Here is a 23,339-nt window from a genome sequence, read left to right on the forward strand (position 1 = left end):
CCCCAGGATTCATACACACAGCTTTTAATACAGAAAATTGTACATATTTTAGAATTTAGGAGGCTTGGCATTTAAGGTAATTATAAAATTATGAACATAAAGCAATGTTTTGTTTTTTAAAAATGGTATTTCAAATGAAAATTAAGATTTCACTTTAGTTGGTGACAGACACTGTTCCCCCGTCCTTGTACATGTTCTGCCTTCAATTCATGCTACGGTATGCCTTTAATCTTTTAGCCAATGTCAAATACACTTACATAAGCCATAGAGTGTTACATATTTTCTGTTTCACAATGTCAGGGCCTGTCTTATGTTTAAAATCCTTTGAATTTTATCTCTAAGGAATTGCAAATATGAAGGTGATAGAGCAATATCATTGTTTTTATTAGCTATTAGCAGAAAAGATAAATTGGACAGTCTCCTTTGGCCTCCTGTCTTTCTTGCGGGTCGGGTACCTCCTGAACATTCCTAACTTGTTAACTGTGGAGTCATTTACTTTATTTTAATTCATAATTTTCTATGTTAAGATAAGGGAACTTAGGGGCTGGGAGTTAGGCCTACTGGTAGAGTGCTTGCCTAGCATGCATGAAGACCTGGGTTCGATTCCTTGATACCACATACATAGAAAACTAGAAGTGGTGTTGAAGCTCAAGCAGTAGAGCTCTAATCTTGAGAAAGCCCAAGCCCAAAACTGGCAGATTACTAGCTCAAACACTATATGATATAAGAATCTTGTATTAGCTATACTTTCTTTTTTTTTTGAGAAGGAGCTAGAACAGGTCTGGAGCTAGCATGTGAGCCCTTTACAGAACATTTGATGTAGTAACGTACAAGTAGGAAGGTAGGCCATAGAGATAATGGTTCATAGAAAAGGGTTTTGTTGTTGTTTTGTTTTTCTTCAGTCATGGGCTTGAACTCAGGGCCTGGGTGTTGTCTTTCAGCTTTTTTTCCCCTCAAGGCCAGCTCTCTACCAATTTGAGGCTCAGTTCTACTTCCAGCTTTTTTTTTTTTTTTTTTTTTTTTTAAAGAACACAATCAAGGTAATGAACTTTTACTAAGCTATTTAGATTTATTTCTTTTTAGTTTGTGATTTGTATTATCCTATAACTTATGAAAGTATGTTCAGCAGGAGTAAAAAATGAAGTTTCTTTTTCTGGTGCTGTTTATTTTCTTGCTTGATACAAGGAAGCACTCTACAACTAGGCCAAACTTCTGGTCTCGGCAACTACTTTTTCCACTGACCCAGTCCCCCCCCCCCTTTTTTATTAAATAATTTATTAGCATTTATTTTTACATCATATTTCAAATGATGTCTTTAACAGGTATTCAAGAAGGGAATCTCTATATATAATCACTGGCACTTAGATTAAAAAAAAAACAAAACACCAAACTCATGTCATGGGATTATTGTGAGAGTTAATGTATAAGACTTCTTTAAGTTGTACAGAAGTATGGCAAAAATTATAATAAATGAAGTTCAGTGTTAATTTAAAAACATTTTTTCCCCTAGGTCAGGATAGTCTACATTTTAAAAATAGTCCAAATGAGCCAGAGGATGAGTGCATCCTGGGCTTACTACAAAAAGATGAAGCTGTTTCATCCATCCTAGTTGAAAATGCATCTCTCTTCAATAAAAACCAGGAGGCGTCTGAAAAATACGAGCAGAAAAGTGTCGTGTATGTAACTCATCCTTGTATTTCTTGGATCAAGTTGGGAATATGGTTTTGCTATATGTAGAGACCTTGCTTCTTAAAAGATTATTATTATGGATGGAATTACCCATATAGAAATATGTAAGTGTTAAGGTTTCTGTTTCCTTTTGTGTGTGTGTTTTTAGAAAGAATAAATGGCAACCAACTGACATATTTAGTACTCTGGGGGAAAGAGAACGTGATAAAAGTTTGTTGGAAGCAAAAAGAGCCCAATGGCGGAAAGAGCTAGGTAAGTAATTTTTGTACCTTCTGTTCTAATTTTGTTGGTTTATGAAGCAGTGAATGAGTCATTTTTTACGTATTATTAAGTCTTTTTTTTGTTACATTAGATATCTGTGTACATCTGTAAATGCATAAAAAGCTTTATAGTTTCACATTACCCTGTATCATCTTTTTGTTTGATATGTGTGATGTCTTGTAGCCCTTGTAGCTGAAGCAAATAGCTTTTTTTTTTTTTTTGACAGTACTGTGGTTTGTAGTTAGAACTTCCTTAGGTAGACACTCAATACTTTAGCTATGCCCCAGCCTTCAGACAAAAATTTGTAAACTCTCCTAACTTTCCTCTTTCCTATTTTTCCATTATAGAAATCATATGGGATTAAGAATAGCTGCATTTAAAAAATAATTCAGCTGGGAGCCAATGGTTCATGCTTATAGTCCTAGCTACCAGGAGATCTGAGGATCTGTAGATCTGTGGATCTGGTTTAAAGCCAGCCCAGGAAGAAAAGTTCCTGTGAGACTTTTCTTTTTTTAAAATTTTATTGTTGCAACAATGTATAGTAGAGGGGTTACTGTTATATTTGTCAGGTAGTAGGTGCATTACTTCTGACACATTCCTACCCCATCTCGTGTTTTTGTCCCTGTTTCCCTCCCCTGCTCTCTCCCAGTCATCTTGTTTCCCCCCTTCCCTTCCCTATTTCAAATAAACAAATAAACGTATATACAACATACCAGGTAACCAATTCAGATACCATAACCACATGAGATTAACCATAAGGGCAAAAAAAAGAGAAGAGAAATAGTACTTTAAGAACAACAGTCATACAAAGTAAAGCTCTTGTTTCCATATCCTAGAGTTCATTTTATTTAGTCTCATCCTATATGATTTTATATCCATCAGTTTTGAGCTATTGTAATCCTCTGCTAGGAGAGTCCTAGTGTGTACTAATGATCACAAATGAGGGAAACCATGGAGCCTGTGTTTCTTTGGAACTGGCTTACTTAATATAATTTTTTCCAAGTCTTTCCATTTCCTTATGAATGGGGCAATGCCGTTCTTTCTGATGTCAGCATAGAATTCCATTGTGTATAAGCACTATATCTTTTTTTTTTTTTTTTTTGCCAGTCCTGGGCTTGAGCTCAGGGCCTGAGCACTGCCCTTGCGCTTTCTCAAGGCTAGAGCTCTAACACCTGAGCCTCAGCATCACTTCTGGCTTTTTTTCTATGTATGTGCTACTGAGGAATCAAACCCGGGTCTTCGTGCATGCTAGGCAAGCACTCTACCACTAGGTTAAACTCCCGGCCCCAAGTACTACATCTTCTTGATCCAATATCTACTGAGGGGCATCTGGGTTGGTTCCATATCTTAGCTATGGTAAATAATGCTGCAATGAACATCGTTGTGCTGGTGGCTTTAGTATAGCATTATTTCTGGACATTTGGATAAATGCCAAGGAGTGACATTGTTGGGTCATAGGGGGGCTCTATGTTTAGTCTTTTGAGGAATCACCATACTGCTTTCCACAGTAGTTGAACAAGTTTACACTCCCACCAACAGTGTAGTATCAATCCCTTCTGGCCATATCCCTGTCAGTATCTGTTGTTATTAGATAGTAATGGCCATTCTAAGTGGCGTGTGGTGGAATCTCAAAGTTGTTTAGATTTGCATTTCTTTTATGGGCAGAGTTGTTGAGCATTTCTTCATGTATCTATAGGCCATTCTTATTTCCTCTTCAAAGAAGTCTCTAAGTCCTTAGCCCACTTTTTAATGGGATTGTTGTTTCTTTGAGGATTTGTTTTTGAGAGAATCAAGGTTTTGAGCTGATAAGAAGCCCTTGTCTGTTGTATGGCTAATGAAGATCTTCTCCCACTCTGGGTTTTCTATTTAACTTGCTAGCTACATCCTTTGCCATACAGAAGCTCTGCAGTTTAATGCAGTCCCATTTGTTTAAACTTTGTTTAATTTGTTGTATTTCTAGGTTTTTATTAAGAAAGTTTCGACCTGTGCCAAGGAGCCCTAGTGTGTATCCTATTCCTTCTTGTAAAGTTTTCAGGGTATCTGCTTTTTCCTCAAGGTCTTTGCTCCATTTGGAATTCTGGTCCAGGGCGACATATAAGGGTCCAATTTTAGTTTTCTACAGGTACTTACCTGTGAGACTCTTATCTCCAACAAACTACTAAAAAAAAAGCCAGAAGTGGGCCAGGCATTGTTGGCTCATGCCTGTAATCCTAGCTACTCAGGAGGCTGAGGTCTGAGGATCATGGTTCAAAGCCAGCCCAGGCTCTCATCTCCAATTAACCTTCAGAAACCAGAAGTGGCACTGTGGCTCAAGGGGTACAGTGCTAGTCTTGGACTGAAAAGCTCGGGGACAGCACTCAGGCCCAGATTTCAAGCCCCATGACCAAGCCCCCCCCCCCAAAAAAAAAATTAGCCAGAGGTTGTACTTGACTTAAGTAGTAGAGCCCTAGTCTTGAGTACAGAGAGGCTCAGGGACAGCACCCAAACCCTGAATTCAAACCCCAGGACCAGCAAAAAAAAATGTAGTAATAGTAATTATTATAATTCATTGAGCACCTCTGGTTCATGTATGTAATCCTAGCTAGAGGAGGCAGATACCTTAAGATCCTACTTCAAAGCCAGGTCAGCCAGACAATTCTGTTAAGACTTTTCTCCAATAAACCATAAAGTAGGTAGAACTCAAGTGGTAAAGTGCCACTGTTGGTTGATAAAACTAAACAGGAGTGGGAGGTCCAGTATACCAATACCAGGGGGAAAAAATTTACAGCTGGTTGCAATTTTGTATATTTTTACTTAGAAGTTATTATGAAAAATAATGACTAACGTATTTACTTTGTCCAGACTTTACCCTTAATATTGAGTAGACATTAGTAATTACTTAATTTTACAGAAATAAAAAATGGACAGGTTTTTGAGATTAACAGAAGCTACTCCAGTGCCATAACTAGAAGGGGTTGAATTGAAAATTGACTCTGAAGTTCAGATTTGTAGTTTTTAATTCTTTGTGTAAACTGAATGAAATAGATAAAGAAGTAGAATTTTAGAGTAATGCAAGTTATTCTGAAAAAAAAATAGGAAAACAGATATTCTTTTTTTTCTTCTTCTGTTGGAGTTTTTTATTATTAAAGAATTTATTAATGTTGATTTTAACATCATATTTTAAGTGACAAGTTTAACAAACAAGTGTTCAAGGAGGGAATCTCTATTTACAATCACTGGGACTTAGTATTTAGAACTTAATCAAAATTTAGGCTAAGGGTTTGTATGTCATAGAAACATACTAATTTATGAAATAAAACATTATGTCTATAGAGTCATAGGTTTTTATGTCTATATAGTTATGTTTATATTTCCATTACCATGTTCATAGCTTTGGGTATGCAGTTATTGAGTCCTCTTTCTTGTACTCTTTGGATTTAATAGCCATGCACCTTTTGTTCCTTAGGTCTTGACTTGTCTCACTCAACATGATTCACTCTTGATTCATCCACTTCCCTGTGATGCCATTATTTTATCTTGTCTGTTGGCTATGTAGAATTCCATTGTGTATATATACCACATTTTCTGGAAAACAGATATTCTTAACATTATGTTTATCTTTTTGTGTGTGCTGTACTTGATTGGTTGTGATATATTTTTTAATCCATACCCTAACAATTCTTCCCTACTTTTTGAGTTAGTCTTTTTTTTTTTTGTCAGTCCTGAGGCTTGAACTCAGGGCCTGGGCACTGTCTTTGGCTTTCTCAAGGCTAGCACTCTACCGCTTGAGTCACCAACACTTCTGGCTTTTTCTTATATGTGGTACCAGGGAATTGAACCCAGGGCTTCATGCGTGCTAGGCAAATAAATACTCTACCACTAGGTCAAACTCCCAACCAGTCTCTTCCTTTAATAACTTTTATTAGTATATATCATTAATGTATCATTAATGTAGGGTTCTCATGATAATTCCATAGATATATGAACAATTTCACCTTTCCAGCCCCATCTACTACTACTCCCTCCATCTTTCCTTTCTCTCTTCTTTCATTCTCTCTCCTTCCTTCCTTTCTTTCTCTTTCTTCTTTCATTCCCTCCCTCCCTTCTACCATTTGAACCTCCAGCCTGTTTTCTGTTTGTTGTTTGGAGATGGAGTGTCTCAGACGCTTCCTCTTAGGCCCAGCTTCAGCCTTCTGAGTAGCCATGATGACAAGTGTGAGTCATTCATGCCCCTTTACAGTGTTTTGTGGGTTTCATTTTGCTACCTTCATGATTGTGTGTGTAATGTACTTCAGTCCTCTTCATCTCCTCTTTCTACTAATCTCCCCTACTCCCCCATCTGCAGCAGTCTTCCTTCCCTCCCGCCCCCACCTTGGGCACTGCTCTTAAGCGCTTGAGCTCAAGGCTAGTACTCGGTTCTGGGGAATGGAACCCCCAGGGCTTTGTGCATGTTAGGCAAGCACTCTACTACTCGGCCACACTCCCAGCCCCAACAGTTTTCTTTTTACACCCATGTCCCATCATCATGATTAGCATTACCAAGATCATTGAAAGTTCATATGTAAGTGAATGAATGTCATAGTTGGCTTTTTAAACTTGGTTTATCTTACCAAACATGATGATCTGTAGTTCTATCCATAGTTCTGTAAATTACATAATTTCAGTCTTTATGGCTAAATATAACTTCATGGTATGTGTATATGTATGTATGTACATACATACACTAATGCATATATGTCTTTATGTATGTATAGGCATATATGTGTACATGTACCTGTATGTATATATGTATGTACATGAACATATACTGCACATGTACCTGCATAAATCTGCTCACATACATATATATGTATATATACTACATATTCTTTCTCTATTCCTCCACACCTAAATTGATTCTACAGTTCGGTTATTGTGAAAAATGCTATAGTCAATGTGTGAGTGAAGGTATTTCTCTAGTGTGCTGACTTAGACTTCTTTGAATCTTTGCCCAAGAGTGGTATTAACAGAATTATAAGCTAGTTATTATCTATCCTTAGGGTGTTTTGGCTGACTTCTTTTTCTTTTTTTGGGGGGGGGGGTATGTGTGGAGGGAGGTCAGTCGTGGGACTTAAACTCTGGGACGGGAGTTGTCCCTGAGCTCTTCAGCTCAAGCCTACCACCCTACTCCTTGAGCCCTAGCTCCACTTCCAATTTTCTGGTAGTTAGTTGGAGATAAGAGTCTCTGGACTTTTTAGTGCCCAGGCTGGCTTAGAACCATGAACCTGAGATCTCAGCCTCCTAAGTAGCTAGGATTACAGGTGTGAGCCACTGTGCCCTGCCCTGCCCTGCCCTCCCCTTTCCTCCCCTCCTCCTTTCTTTTTTTGTTACTGGGATTTGAACTCTGGACTTAGAGTTTGAACTTGGGGCCTGGGCACTGTCCCTGAGTTCTTTTTGCTCAAGGATAGCTCTCTACCACTTGAGCCACAGCTCCACTTCTGGCTTTCTTGCTGGTTAGTTGGAAATTAGTTTCCTGGACTTTCTTGCCTGGCCTGGCTTCACATTATTCTCCTCAGAACTCTGACTCTTGAATAGCAAAGATTACAGGTAACAGCAGCACCTAGCGTACTTTTAAGTTATTTTTGTTTTTATTTTTAATGAACTTCCAGACTTCTAATGAACTTGCAGACTGTTTTTCACAGTGGTCATGATAGTGTACATTTTTACCACAAGTGTACATGGCTCCTTTTTCCTGCATCCAATTTAGCATTTCTTGTTTGTTTTTGATTATAGTCACTATGATTGGAATGGAATGGAATCTGTGTAATTTTGATTTGCATTTCTCTTATGGATAAGGAACTTGAACATTATTAGCCATTTATGCTTCTGAAACCTATCATTTGCCTGTTTATTATATTATTTATTCTTTTGTTAATTTAGGTATTTGAGTTATTTTTAAAATTCTGAATATTAATCCTTTATTAGTTAAATGTCTGAAGATTTTTCTCCCATCCTTTTTATTATCTCTTCATTCTGGTATTTTATTTCATTTTAATTTTAAGCATTTCCATTTATCAATTCTTGCTCTTAATTCTATGCAGTTGGAGTTTTATCCAGAAAATAATGGTCTATACATACATCTCAGTTTTTTCTGTGTTTTCTTATGTAGTTTTAATGTTTCAGTCTCATGTAAAACCTTTTATCCATTTTGCAATGACCATTGCATAGGATGAGATGAAAGATAGGAGTCTAGTTTTCAGTCTTAAGCTTATAGATAATCAGTTTTCTCATCACTATTTGTTGAAGAGATTGTCTTTTTTTCCAATATATATTTTTGGCCCCTTTGTAAAAAATTAGATAGCTGGAGCTGTGTGGTTTCATTTCTGGATATTCTATTCCTTTTGTCTTTGTGTTGGTTTTGTTAATGTGGCTTGATAGTGTCATTCACACTTTGGTATTGTGGTACCTGTAGCATTGCACTTTTTGCTCAGAAATTCTTTTACTCTTTGAGATCCTTCACATTTCAAATGGATTTTTATTTCTTCTATTTTTTTTTTTTTGCCAGTCCTGGGCATGAGCTCAGGGCTTGAGCACTGTCCTTGGGCTTTCTCAAGGCTAGCACTCTACCACTTGAGCCTCAGCACCACTTCCGTTTTTTTTGCTATTTATGTGGGGTACCGAGGAATCGAACCTGGGTCTTCGTGCATGCTAGGCAAGCACTCTACCACTAGGCCAAACTCTTGGCCCCTATTTCTTCTATTTTTTAAATAAAGAGTGATATTGGGATTTTATGGGAATTACATTGAATCTATAGATTGCTTTCTGTAATGTGGCCATTTTCCACAATGTTAATTCTCCCAATCCATGAACACGGTATATTCTTCTATCATTTGGTGTCTTTAAATTGTTTTCTACAAGGTTGTATAGTTTTCACTCTAGAGGTCTTTCATTTCCTTAGCCAAGTTTACTTCTAGGGTTTTTGTTCCATTATTATGAATATAGTTGTCTTCCTGATTTCTTTCTTAGTCTGTTTACTGCTGTTTTGTCATGTCACCTTTTATTTATCCTGCTACATTGCCAAATGTATTTTTATTAGATTCAGGAATTTTTGGGGGGATTTTTTTTTTCTCCCCTGGAAGTAGTAGGGTTTGATTTCTACCTCAGGTGCTGTGCTGCTAAACACACATCTAGTCCTGTTTCTCCCTGGTTATATAAGCTTTTCTTTTTTCTTTTGGTCCGTCATGGGGCTTAGACTTGGCCTGGGCGATGTCCCTGAGCTCTTCAGTTCAAGGCTACTGCCTTACCCCTGGAGCCACAGGCTGTTTAGTAGGAGATGAGTCCATGAGACTCATCTCCCTGTCTTGCTTTGAACCTTGATCCTCAGATCTCTGCCTCCTGAGTAGCTAGGATTACAGATGTGAACCTCCAGCATCTGGCATAATCTTATTTTCTTGACGGGATTGGGATTTGAACTCAGAGTCTCATACTTGACAGGCTGGTGAGATACCACTGAGTCATGCATGTAGCCTGATTCTCATACGTTATTTTTAGCCTAGGGTTTTGCTTCCCACCTAGGCAAATTCCCTGAGGTATGATCCACCTTTGATCCACATTTTTCCTTGACTGTCTGCTGGGATCACAGAGTATTCATCACCACCTCCAGCTTCTTGTGTAGGCAGTATCACAGATGGTTCTGCTCAGGCTGGCCAGGCCCTATAATCTTCCCAGTCTCAGCCTCCCACATATCTTGGGTTAACAGATACATGCCACTCTGTCCAGCTATGTTGAGGAGTCTTGTAAACATGTTTGCTCTGTCAGGCCTTAAACTGTGGTCCTCTTTCTCCCAGCTTCTCAACTAGTTAGGACTATAGGCATGAGCCACCAGTGTCCAGCTCTGCACTGGCTGTTTTTGAAGTAGGTCTCACATAGTGGCTGAGATGATAACTGTATTCCACCATATCCAGCATCTTCTATTCTAAATCACAATCCTCTGATGTACCTAGGATAACAGGTACATCCCTCAGCGCCTAGCTATTTGTTAACAAGAACACTTGTGGACTTCTTTCTACCCAGGCTGGTCTTGAACTTTATCTCAACCTCTGAGAGAGCTAGAATTATAGGCATGAGTCCCCTGTGCCTGGCTTTAGAGGAAATGATGTTTAGAGGTATGATGGGTCTGTCATACATAGCCTTCATTATGTTAAGGGACATTCCTTTCTACTTCAGAGCTTTTTTATTATTAAACATGTTAAATTTTGTAAAAGTACTATGCAATTTTCCCTCAGTTATATTTATATACTGTATTAGCTTAAAATCAATTTTGATGAACTCTGTTGGCAATCTGAATTCTTTAAGGTCATGATTTGTTTGCATGATTCTTTCTTTACAGTTTTTGTACATATTTTTAAAAAGGACATTATTTACAGATGAACAGGTTGCTTTAAAGAAGAAGGAAAAGGAAGCTTCTGAAAAATGGAATAATCCATGGAAAAAATCTGAGCATGATATAGTGTGGGAAAAACTTCAAATTCCTAATCAGTCTAGGGTAAGAGTACCAAAATCAAGTGTTTTGCTTATGTCTTAACATAATACAGGTTAAGGTAGCCATCTTAATTAGTTTTTTGTTTTTTGGGAGTATGTGTGTATGTGTTACTGGTGGTCCTTGAACTCAGGGCCTGGGTACTGAGGCTAAAGACTGATGCGTTAACACTGAGGCACAGTTCAAGTAACTAGGATTGTAAGCAAGTATGAACCACCAGCACCTGGCTTAACTTTGTCTAACTTTTTTTTTTTCTCGGTCATGGGCTTGAATTCTGAGCCTGGGTGTTGTCCCTGAGCTCTTCAGTCCAAGGCTACCACTCTTCCGTTTGACCCACAGCACTACTTCTGGTTTTCTAGTGGCTAATTGCAGATAAGAGTCTTATGGGCTTTCATCCCTGGGCTGGCTTTTGAACCTCAGTCTTCAGACCACCTCCTGAACTAGTTAGGATTACAAACACGAGCCACCGTGCCCTGCAACTTTGTGTAACTTTTATAGTAGTTGAGTTTAAATATAACCCGAACTGGTTTGCTATGTCAGTAACTGGCAAGTGAGGAGGCCCAGCCTCCTAAACCTCCTATAAAGGAGCACTGAGGTATTTTTAAAATGCCACAGAAGGGCCAGGAGTTTGCCCTCGTGGTAGAGTGCTTGCCTGGCATGTACAAATACCTGGGTTTGATTCCTTGGCACCACATGTGTAAAAAGAAGCTGGAAATGGTACAATAGCTCAAGTGGTAGAGCTGTAACCTTGTGGAAAACCCAAGGATAGTGTTCAGGCCCTGAGTTCAACCCAGGACTGGCAGAAGGAAAAAAAAAGCCACAGAAGTAAACACTAACCCTGTAATACCTACCAACCACAAAACCCTGCTTCCAGGTCAGCCTCAGTGCGCACTCTGTGTTTTGTTTTGTATCTAGTTGACTTATTTTTCGTGGCAGTAGCAGAGATTGAAAGAACTTCAGGCTTGCAAGGCAGGTGCTGTATCATCACCTGCGCCATCCCTACAGCCCTCATGAAGACATAGATTGCGTTATTGTAAATATTACATGTTTACTTTTAGATAAAGTGCCTTTATTTTTCTTTTCTTTCTTTTGATTAATTTTTAAAGACTTTTTCTGACTCTTCAAATATTTTCTCAGTCTCCTTGTCAGGTTACAATGGCTGATGGGTATTCACTACTTAGAGATAACCAGATTTTAGAGGTAAGTCTGAACTGTCAATATTTAAATCCCTTATTACTTATTTCTATGTAACCTTTTTACATTTAAGGACTAACTCTGAATCTCTCTACTTTTAATTACCAGTTTTTGCCAATGTATTAGATAGCTTTACACCATATTTTTGACATGCATAATCCCATCGCATGAACATTTACACTTTACCCAGTGAAAATAATGCAGTAACCTAAAGAAGTGATTGGGATGTCAAAAGAAGCACCCTGTCTGATGAGTTAAGTATCTTATGGAACCCCTCTCCAAGTTAGGCAGGAGGGATTTCATAAGATATTCTGTTCTGCACCATGTAGGGCTCTTAGCATGTTAATTTATGGTAAGGAAAAGAATATAAAATTTAAATTGCATTTTTCTGCCATCTCTAAAGCACTTTTACATATTGTTAAATGCAATACGTTAATCTTAAAAATCCACAGAAGTAGTCTGCAGTTCTTGGTAGTAATACTGGTACTGGGGATTGAACTCTGGATTTTTGAGCTCTTTTACTTGCCTTTTTCGGGTCACAACTAGTTCTCTGTCATTTAAGCCACACTTCTATTTGGTTCTTTTTTGATTAATTAGAGATTAGAGTCTTGCAGATATGTCAGCTTCCTAGTAGGATGCCAGGCATTTGCCACCAATGCCTGGCAGTATGTCATTTTAGTTATTTTTATTTTTTTAAAAGAATTTATTAACATTGATTTTTACATCATATTTCAAATGATATGTTTAACAAACAAATGTTCAAGAAGGGAATCTCTTATGTACAGCTGGCACTTAGTTTTTAGAACATAATCAAAATTAGGCTAAGGGTTTGCCATTTATTTTTAGTTATTTTTATTCTTTTTATGGATTGTGGGGCTTGATCTCTAGCCCTTGGTGCTGTCCCCGAGCTCTTCAGCTTAAGGCTACCGCCCTATCCCTTGAACCATAGCCCCACTTCTAGTTTTTTAGTAGTGAATTGGAGATAAGTCTCAGGTTCTGACATCGCCCCATTTGTAAGGAAATGGAAAGACTTAGAAAAAAATCATATTAAGTGAAGTAAGCCAGACTCAAAGGAACATGGGCCCAATAGTCTTCCTCATTTGTCATAATCAGTAGAAACCTTGGGCTCTCCTAGCAGAGATTTACAATAGAACAGAATCTGGCAAAATAGTATGACACCAAATGTAAGGACCTCCAGGAGAAGGAAACAAAACCATATAATGAGTGACTGTTGTCCTTAATGTACTATGTTATCTCTCATCTCTTTTGCCATCCCTTGGTTATCTCATATTGTTACAATATTTCACCTTGTTATCTGATATATTTTATATATGCTTAATTGGTTATTTGAAGTTGGATAGGGAAGGGGTAAATCAAGATAAGCGGAGGGAGGGTGGGAGGGAAATGGGGAGCATGTCATGAGAAAGGGTATCAATGTTTATGAAGTAATGCACCTTCTATCTGTTGAATATAATGTAACCCTTCTATTAATCACAATAAAAAATATTAAAAAAAAAAGTCTCATGTTCTTTAGTGCCCGGGCTGGCTTTGAACTGTGATTCTCAGATCTCAGTCTCTTGAGCAGCTAGGATTACAGGCATGAGCCACTGTGCCCAGTTAGTATGTCATTTATTATGATTAGTTTTCATGGCTTTATAGATCATGCTTTATTTGGGGGTAAATCATACTATGATTGTTAATACAGATACCAGTTTAGCTAGAACTGGTGGATTACACTTGTAATCCTAGCTTTTCATGAGGCTGAAATCTGAGAAGCCAGCCCTGTACAGATTTTTTGTCTCCAATTAAGCAACAAAAAAGCCTGCAGAAATGGCGCAAGTGATAGAGCATCAGCTTTGAGTGGAAAAGGTAAGGGACAATGCAAGAGCAAGAGCTCTCGAGTATTTTATTTATTAAAGAAATTGAATTCAGCATTATTTTATTTTTGCCAGTCCTGGGCTTGAGCTCAGGGCCTGAGCACTGTCCTTGGACTTTCTCAAGGCTAGAGCTCTACCACTTGAGCCTCAGCATCACTTCCGGCTTTTTTCTATGTATATGGTACCGAGGAATTGAACGTGGGTTGTCGTGCATGCTAGGCAAGCACTCTACCATTAGGCTAAACTCCTTCTACTTTAATTAGAAGAATTCACCGTAAGTAAGTAACTGGGCCTGGGAGTTTACTTGTTGCTTTTTTTTTTTTGCCAGTCCTGGTGCTTGAACTCAGGGCCTGGGCACTGTCCTTGGGTTTTTTTCAAGGCTAGAGCTCTACCACTCGAGCCACACCACTACTTCTTACTTTTTTCTATGTATATGGTACTGAGGAATCGAACCTGGGTCTTGTGCATGCTAGGCAAGCACTCTACCACGAGGCCAAACTCCTGGCCCCTTATTTATTTTTTGACAGGGTTTCTCTATGTAGCTCAGAATCTTGATCATCCCAGGTGGTTTTGACTCCCAAATGCTGTAAGTTTAAATTTTTTTTTTTTTTGGTTGGTTGTGGGGCTTGAGCTTGGGGCTTGGGCCTCTGTCTCTGAGCCACAGTGCCACTTCCAGTTTTTGAGTGGTTAATTGGAGGTAAGAATCTCAGGAAGACTTGCTTCGAACTGTGATCCTTACATCTCATCTGCCTGAGTAGCTAGAATTACAGGCATGAGCCATTATGCCTGTCTGATTTAAAAGATTTTTATTAGCCATAACTCCAAAAATGAGAATGTAGGTCAAACAAACATGAAAAACTGTGATCTTAAACAGTATGCCAAAACTTTTATTGCTTTTCTGGTTCCAAAGGGAGTTTTTTTTTTTTTTTTTTTTTTTGATACATAACTTACTTTAATGAATTTGCCTTTAACACCAATGTAAAAACAAGATTTCTGCTCTTCCAACTATAAATTCAAATTCCAAAACAGACCAATAATATGTAAAGTTTAATAAGATTTGAACTAGAGTATCAAATATAATACAGAATTCAATTTAATGCTTTGTCAAATATTTAAAATAAACTTCTAAGTATTCCAAGTTATCAGAAGAGCTCCCCGAGAAGAGGATAGTACATGTTGGTGCTTATGTATTTGAAATAAAAAAGCAAAGAACTCAATATGAATGCAATTGGAGTACTTCTAAATCATCCTGCAATACCTGACAGGTAGTAGGTTCACGATCTTGGTGTAAGAAGTTACATCACAGAGTTTTAATTAGACTTCTAGACCCCATACAACAAAAAGAGAAACCCTACTAGTATATAGTATTTTTTCTTTTTTTATTTTGCCAGTAAGAGGTCAGAATCACTCAAATAGATGACTTACATAAGGCTCTGTTTCTGTTTCTGTTAGGAGGTACCAACATATGTGCAAGAACAATTCTCAGAGCTGAGGATTTGCACATGAAAGCAATTGGCTTTCACTTAAAGTAAAATTAATATATATACATGTAGATTAAGGCAAAACTTAACCCTGTGCAAATTACCAAAAGACATTCAAACTGAAAATTGATAAGGCAGCCACTGGAAAGGAGGCATAAAAAAAATTCTAGTGGAGGGCTGGGAGTTTGGCCTAGTGGTAGAGTGCTTGCCTAGCATGCACGAAGACCCGGGTTCAATTCCTCGGTACCCCACATACATAGCAAAAAGCCAGAAGTGGTGCTGAGGCTCAAGTGGTAGAGTGCTAGCCTTGAGAAAGTCCAAGGACAGTGCTGAAGCTCAGAGCTCCAGCCCAGGACTGGCAAAAAAAAAAAAAAAATTCTAGTGGATATCATAATTTTTGTTCAGTCATTAAGATAGCTACTACCAGTGTGTTCAGACCAATTAAAGCTGGAAAGAACATGAGAAACACAGATCAGACTGTCTCCTACTGTAGAAACAAATGCGTTCTAGGGAAAAACATAAGCTAGGCTCAAAATGAAAAATTTAAATATAGGATTCATATTTTTACAAATTACAACTGTAACCTGGTGCCATGCCCACACCTGTCATTCTAGCACTCAGGAGGCTGGAGTGAGAGGATGGCAAGTTCAAGGTCCCTGAGAGACAGACAGACAGACACACACACCAGAAAAAAATGTTTTTTAAAAAAGGGCATCAAATAGACTATAGATTGGGACTCATACTGAAAAACATCAGATCTTACCTAAAAACATTAGTGATATAAAATTAAATTTCAAGTATATTTGCATCTAATGTGGGCAAAATTATAACATTTATCAAATATAGGCTTGGAAATTATTTTCACTTTATCAAAACACTAGGGACAGTTTACCACAGTTTTTTTTTTTTTGCCAGTCCTGGGCTTGGGCTCAGGGCCTGAGCACTGTCCTTGGACTTTCTCAAGGCTTAGCACTCTACCACTTGAGCCTCAGCACCACTTCCAGCTTTTTCTATGTTATGTGGTACCGAGGAATCGAACCCGGGTCTTTGTGCATGCTAGGCAAGGACTTTACCGCTAGGCCAAACTCCCAGCCGCAGTTCTTAATATTCAAAACTAGATAGGAATTGTTTCTAATTACAAGGAGCCATAATGGTGTTTAAATTTGATGAACTAAAGCCCAATTCAGATTTAAAACAACAATAGCTAAGTTTTGAGAAGATTTAAATTTTTGTAATTTTACAATAGGTTTATTTTTAGTAACATTTAAGGGGTTACCTTTCTTTTATCAACGTAAACTATTCAGAGAAACGAAAATTTTTTATATGAGAAAAATACATTTACATGATAGACTCATCCTAATACTCAGGAATTACAATTATGAAAGTGGTAGTCTCCCTGATAAAGGGTACTGTTTTTTAAATCCCAAATAATCTAAAAAGTGCTTTAAATTGTTTTGGTATTCATCTTGGAATATCTCATTTTACTATGGTAGCCTTTTTTGCCGGGCAGCTGGACGGGATTAGTAGGTAGGTTGTATCTACAGCGAGGAAGGAGCTCTCAACTTGGGTACCATGAAGTGACATGGACCATTTTGGACCTTTCAGCGTCATACCAAGTGCCCTTTATTAAGTTTTTACAGGTTGCTTTGCATATGTGTGCTGTTAGTGGGGCTTGAATTCAGAGCCTGTGCTCTGGTAGCTTTTTCACTCAAGGCTGGTTCTCTACCACTTGAACCACACCTCCATTTTTGTCTTGTTAATGATAAACTGGAGATAAGAATCTCAAGGACTTTCTTGCCTACACTGGTTATGAACCGTGATCCTTAGGTATCCGCCTCCAGAGTAGCTAGGATTATAGGAGTGAGCCACTGTCATCCAGCTTAAACTGCTTTAAGTAAAGAATTAAGCAGGCAGGTGACTCAAGCCTGTAATCCTAGCTAGCAGGAGGCTGAGATCTGCAGATCAAGGTTGAAAGCTAGGTTCAAAGCCAGCCCAGGGAACAAAAGGACCTGAGACTCTTATCTCCAGCTACCCCTAGAAAAGGAAAGTAGGGCTTGGTGCAAGGGTAGGGTGGTAGCCTTGAGTTGAAGAGTTGAGGGACAGTGCCCAGGCCAAATTAAAGACCTATGATCCACCAAAGAAAAAAAGAAGAATTGAATTAAATGACAGTATGAGTGTATTATATTCTTTTATTAGTATATTTAAAACGTTTCTAAGGGGGCCTGGAGTTAGCCTACTGGTAGAGTGCTTGCTTAGCATGCACGAAGATCTGGGTTCAATTCCTCAGTACCACACACATAGAAAAAAGCCAGAAATGGTGCTCTGTCTCAAGTGGTAGAGCTCTAGCCTTGAGAAAGCCCAGGGTCACTGCCAAGGCCTTGAGTTTAAGGCCCAGGACTGGCAAAAAAAACCAAAACCCAAAATAAACAAAAAGCCTTTCTAAGGATGAGACTGTACATATCAATAGTATAATAGAGTTCTTTGACATATTGCTTCTCCTAGAGATAAATTCTTTTTTTTGTGATAAATTTGAATAACTTTGGCTCGATTTGTAATTATAAAGTAGTTATAAAAAAAAGAATTGAACTTTACAGGTAGTTTGGTGATTGTTGTTTAGGAAACTGTACTGTTGGAACAGCCTTTCAGTGCTGTGAAACAAGAACAGCAGGGAATATGGATTGAAGATTTAAGTAAAAAAACAAAGTGATTGGCAAAAGAAAATAGGAAAATATATATTCAAAGATAACTTTAAGAGACCGTATAGCTAAAGGAAAAAATATTCAAAACCCTTCATCATATAAACTCGAAACTGCCTATCAAGACAAAGTATTCCACATTTGCCCAAACAAACCTATTTTTTAAATAGAATTTCCCAAATGTTTAAATGCTTCAATTTTTCCAAACTTGTACCTAAATATATAAGGAACGAAAGCAGTATAATTTGGTTTATTCTTATGAGGCTTCATTAGCTCAGTGGTAACTCTTAGAAGTCATATTTGATTTATACATTTGGGATTTTTCATTGGAATAATTGGAAACTTTCTTAGTAGTTCTTATTTGTCACCATCAGAGTCAGGAACATGACAGATGGGCAGTGCATTTTGATTCATTAAAGAATCATCCTGGTTCTCAGTCTCGGCTGTCATCTCAGTTCACACCAAAACACCCGGAGTACTTCTGTGTCTCCCCTGACACTCAGGATCTGGCTGATGTCAGCAGTGTATATACTCTTACTCCTGGAAGTCAGATTGAACCTTCAGAGGAAGAGCATATAGTAGAACCTGTTAGCGATGTGGCTGTGGCAAACAGTCAGAAAACAAAGTAAGTTCATTCTTTAGTATTTATTGATTTAAGAAAGTGTATTTTAAGAGAATTGGTAGTATGTCTAATTGGTTTTAGGTTGGTATTTTTGTGGGAAATAGAAATGATTAGTAGATATCTCCAGCAGAAATGGTTAATTTTGTTGAGCCTGCCTTATTTTTTGATTAGCTAATTTATATATCTTGTCAGCTTTCTCCGTTCTATGACTGCTCTCTTGGACCCAGCACAAATTGAGGAACGGGACAGGCGACGACAAAAACAGTTAGAACATCAGGTATTAAATTGTAAAGCATTGTTCTCCTTAGTAATGGTCAGCATATACATACACCTTAAGTAAATGGAAATTACAATTTTGGTGTAAGCTTATAGGCAAAGGTCCTGTTCCATTCTATGATAAAGCTAATGATTATCCTATCTGCCTTGCCACTGCTCTCCGGGAGCCTTTAACATGGAAGTTCTGCTCATGATTTTAGGTCAGCCTGATTATTTCCTCAGAGTTCTGTTTAGGCTGATATTTCTTAAGAAGGAACTATAATATGGGGATTGACATCAAACATCGAATTTTGACTAAGAAGTCTAGCAGAGGGGGTGGGAGGAGGGAAGTAGGGACAAAAGCTTGAGAAGGTATCAATGTATGAGAAGTAATGTACCTACTATCGGCAAATATAGCTGTAACCCCTCTATACATTACCTCGACGATAAAAAGTAAAAAAAAAATCTAGCAGAAACCTTGAGCAAGCAGCTCAGGGACAGTGTCCGCAAGCCCCAAGATGGCAAAAAAGAAACAAGAAAGCTAGCAGATATTATGACATTAAAATTCCTAATTTGGTCTAATCTTAAAAGGACTTAATTCTAATTTTTTTTGTGGGTTTTTTTTTGTGTGTGCATGTCCTTAGTCTTTTTTTTCCCCTTTTTTCTTTTTTGTGGGTCATGGGGCTTGAACTCAGCCCGAGCGCTGTCCCTGAGCTCTTTACCTCAAGGCTACCACCCTACCCTGGAGCCAAGCCCCATTTTTTGTTTTCAAGAGGTTAATTGGAGATAAGAATCTCAAGTCCTTTTGTGCCCGGGCTAGCTTTGAACCTTGATCCTCAGATCTCAGCCTCCTGAGTAGCTAGGATTACAGGCTTGAGCCACAGCACCAGCTTCTTTTTATATCCCTTCCTAAAATCATAACTGTTTTTTTTTTGTGTGTGTGTTTTATTGACATTTGGTCTTACTTTTTTGCCTAAGCTCCTAACTTGTGGGCTTAGATCATCTTCCAATCTCAATCTGCTGAATGGCTGAGACTACAGATTCTAGGTATCCAACACTGTACTGAGCTGTGTAATTTTCTAAGCACTTTAATGCATGAATAATTTGTATAGTTAATTTTGAGTATTTAGTTGGGCATGGTGGCGCATGCCTACAATCTCGGTTATGTCAGACGCTGAGATCAGAAGGATCACATTTGAAAGCCACCCTAGGCCAAAGAAAAAAAAGGTCATGAAATTCCATCCCATTGGGAAATGGTGATGTGCACTTACCCTAGCTGTTGTGAGAAGCATAAGATACTAAGACTCTTGTGGCAAGACCCTGCCTCGATAACCAGTACAAAGAAAGGTTTGGAGGCATGGCTCAGTAGAGCACCTGCCAAGTAAAAAGCTCTCAGTTCAAAGACAGTACTACCCATTTAAAAAAAAAAAAATTAGCTTGGGCACAGTGGCTCATGCCTATAATCCTAGCTACTCAAGAGGCTGAGATCTGAGGATCAAGGTTCAAAGCCAGCCTGGGACCTACCTGAGACTCTTATCTCCAATTAACCTCCAGAAAACAGGAAGTTGGGCTTGGCTCAAGGTAGGGCAGTAGCCTTGAGCTGAAGAGCTCAAGGACAATGCCCAGGCCCAGGGGTAGGGTGGTAGCCTTGAGCTAAAGAGCTCAAGCCCCATGACCCTCCCTACCCCCCCCAAAAAAAGTAGAGGACCTTTTTTAAATTTATCAAGCAGTATTTAAAATATTATTTCTTCAGTTGCTTTTTTCTTTTATTCCCCCCTTCCCCCATGTTGCTGGGGATCAAGCCTAGAGCTTGATGTGTGTAGTAGGTAAGTTTTTTTCTATCAGTTCTAATGGTCATAGTAGAATTGAAGAAAAAAGAAAGGGAAAAAAACCATGCAGAACTTAACTAGACAAATAGATCAAATGAAATACAAATTTGTCATTTTAATTTTACTTCTTTGCATAATAGTTTGAGTGTAAGAATTGATACTTAAATTTATTATTGTCACCAAAGCTCTGATTTCTGTATTATTTATGACTAGAAAGCAATCACTGCACAAGTAGAAGAAAAGCGCAGAAAAAAACAACTGGAAGAAGAGCAAAGAAAGAAGGAAGAACAAGAAGAAGAACAACGTTTATTACGGGAACGAGAAGAAATGCAGAAACAGTATGAAGAAGACATCCTTAAGCAAAAACAAAAGGAAGTGTGTATTTACATTTAACTTGTGGAATTAACAATGTATGTTTTCAGACAAATAACTTGGAAGTTACTTACATGTGAACTCAGGGCTTCTTGTTCTCATGGCTTTTTTGCTCAAGGCTGGCACTCTACCACTTAAGCTATACCTCTAGTTCCAGCTTTTTGCTGGTTACTTGGAGATGAGTAGTTTCTGCATAGGCTAGCTTTGAACTGAGATCCTGGGATCTCAGCTTCTTTGAGTAGGTAGGATTATAAGCATAAACCACTGGTGCCCAGTCTTACAGGCTGTATTTTGAATTGGTGGAAACATAAGTGGAGACATTAAAACTTTGAATAAAGTTAGGAAGATGCCAGGTGTGGTGGCTCATGCCTGTAATCCTAGCTACTCAGGAGGCTGAGATATGAGGATCAATGTTCAAAGCCAGTCTGGAACTAAAGTTTATGAGATTCTTATCGCCAGTTAATCACCAGAAAACTGGAAGTGGTGCTGAAGCTCAAGGTGTAGGCCTTGAGCTGGAGAGTTTAGGTTCAATGTCAAAACCCAGAGTTTAAATTCCACAACCAACAACAACAAAAAAAAGGAAAACGAGAGAAGCTTTTATGTTTTTGTCACACGATAAAATTCTCAAATGCTGTCTTTACTGCCTTTGTGCTAATGGAGGGGTCAGGATTAGTTATAATAGCATAATGCTAGTCATCCATATATTTGATTATGATCTACGTATTAGGGGCTGTGTATATTTTATTCGTAAGCCATGATTATAATGTAATTGGCATTTCTATCCACATCTACCAATAAAAAGCTCATTTTTGCAAAATGGCTTGGATTGATGGAAGAGTTTATGGCTGTATTAGTGGTTCTCTGTGCTAAGATAACAAAGACTATCTTAATATCTAGGAGAACTTTTCTATTAAATGATTTAGACCTGGTAAGAATGTGGTCAGGTGCCATGCTTGAGCCAGTTCACAAAGAACACATCATATAATGACATTCAATTTCCAAAGACTAAAACTTTAGCAATAGAACATTTTCTTTTCCCATTTGGCATTCTTCACTGATTATTAGCTGGGAAGTGTGGTGCGAGTCATTTTCATTGACATAAATCATCCCTTTGTGTGATAGCTATATGCACATGAGAGAAATCAAAGTAGCACTTACTTGAACAGCAAAAGTTCATAAATGCTTTATTCTTTCAATATTTATTATAATCTTAATAGAATTACAGAATTAGACACTAGCTTTTAAAACTTAGAAAACTTTCATAAGTCTGAAATGAGCAGAAAGGTTTTTTTGTGTGTGTGATTTCATATCACAGCTGTAGAAAGCACGTTAAAAATGTAAGCTCCAAAAGGGAAGGGCTTTTGCTTGTTACCTGTTGTACCACAAGGATCCAGACAAGTGCCTGGTACCTAGGAAAGCTGAGGAAATACTAAGTGAGAGTAGTCAGTTTTATTTAATAACCGACATGTCTGTGTTGGTAGGAAATCATGACTCTCAAGACAAATGAGCTATTTCAAAAAATGCAGAAAGCACAGGAGCTGGCGCAGAGACTGAAACAAGAACAGAGAATCCGAGAATTGGCTCAAAAAGGACATGATACTTCTAAATTGATGAAAAATCTTCGTGGTAAGTGATTAACCAGAATTTATACCTTTTTGTAGATGATTTTAACTGCTTGTCTGTTTTTAACATTATGCAATAAAAAAATTTAAAGGAATTTCTGCTCTTTAGCTAATCGAGCTTTAATAATATAGGAGTGATTTTAGGTAATTTTTTAGAAGTAAAGCTAAAGTAAGTTTTCAGTATTTTGCACATAAATTTTTCTTATATATGGTTTATAGCAATCCTGACAGAGACAAATTTTAGAAATTTTAACAAAGAAAAGTTACTAAGTGATCTCTGTAAATACAATAATGGATAAGAATGCAAGAATTTGATGAAGTGTGTGTGTGTGTGTATGTGTGTGTGTTTTCCAGTCCTTGGGCTTTCTCAAGGCTATGGCTCTACCACTTGAGCCACAGCTACTTCTGGCTTTTTCTGTGTGTATGGTACCAAGGAATCAAACCCAGGGCTTTGTACATGCTAGGCAAGCACTCTACCACTGTGCCAAACTCCCAGCCTTAATGAAGTTTTTTTTTGCAGTGTTCATTCTGATCGAAGTTCTGTGTTCAGTTACTGTCATACATATTTTTTTCTGTCTCTATACATTTCCACCACAAAGCTGCATTCCCAATCTTCTATACATAAATTTCTGTCAATAACAGTAATATAGCATTTAAAAAATATTTTTCCCATTGCCAGTAGATGCAATGCAAATGGATGATAACCTTTCAAGTTCAAGATATGACTCCGATGAAGCTGGCAGCAAAATGAATTCATGTATCAGTTCTACTCCGTCTCCTAAGAAAGATACTAGTGTGCAAACAGGTATTCTTATAGAAACTTTTACTAGAAATTTCCTTAAGACTAAAGCATTGGTACTGAGTTCCATTTCAAATATAAAACTTTATGAGAATAAAATGATCTATTCTCCTTTTTTTTCCTTTTTGTTGATCATGGGCTTGAA

At 37.9% G+C, this 23,339-nt stretch overlaps 2 protein-coding genes across 5 annotated transcripts in view; one reads left to right on the forward strand and one right to left on the reverse strand.

The window, feature by feature from the left end:
- Positions 1–23,339, forward strand: part of Ccdc66 (coiled-coil domain containing 66) — a 41,231-nt gene that overhangs the window by 12,604 nt on the left and 5,288 nt on the right. For all 3 annotated transcript variants that reach the window (XM_090320682.1, XM_090320700.1, XM_090320691.1), the window contains 9 exons: positions 1,511–1,676; positions 1,838–1,941; positions 10,335–10,453; positions 11,585–11,647; positions 18,070–18,320; positions 18,510–18,594; positions 20,615–20,776; positions 22,255–22,399; positions 23,075–23,200. In XM_090320682.1, coding sequence (XP_090176808.1) covers positions 1,511–1,676; positions 1,838–1,941; positions 10,335–10,453; positions 11,585–11,647; positions 18,070–18,320; positions 18,510–18,594; positions 20,615–20,776; positions 22,255–22,399; positions 23,075–23,200 — 1,221 coding nt within the window. The remainder of the gene's footprint in view (positions 1–1,510; positions 1,677–1,837; positions 1,942–10,334; positions 10,454–11,584; positions 11,648–18,069; positions 18,321–18,509; positions 18,595–20,614; positions 20,777–22,254; positions 22,400–23,074; positions 23,201–23,339) is intronic.
- Positions 16,435–23,339, reverse strand: part of Tasor (transcription activation suppressor) — a 66,245-nt gene continuing 59,340 nt past the window's right edge. Inside the window, exon 25 of one of the 2 annotated variants that reach the window (XR_016533002.1) lies at positions 16,435–18,253. Coding sequence is in view for 1 of the 2 variants with exons in the window: in XM_090320645.1 (XP_090176771.1) it covers positions 18,243–18,253 (11 nt within the window). In the remaining variant the exon portion in view is untranslated. The remainder of the gene's footprint in view (positions 18,254–23,339) is intronic. The other variant, XM_090320645.1, reaches the window with a different exon arrangement.

Source organism: Megascapheus bottae, chromosome 2 (genome assembly GCF_031878675.1).
Source record: "Megascapheus bottae isolate mThoBot1 chromosome 2, mThoBot2.hap1, whole genome shotgun sequence".
Lineage (NCBI taxonomy): Eukaryota > Metazoa > Chordata > Mammalia > Rodentia > Geomyidae > Megascapheus > Megascapheus bottae.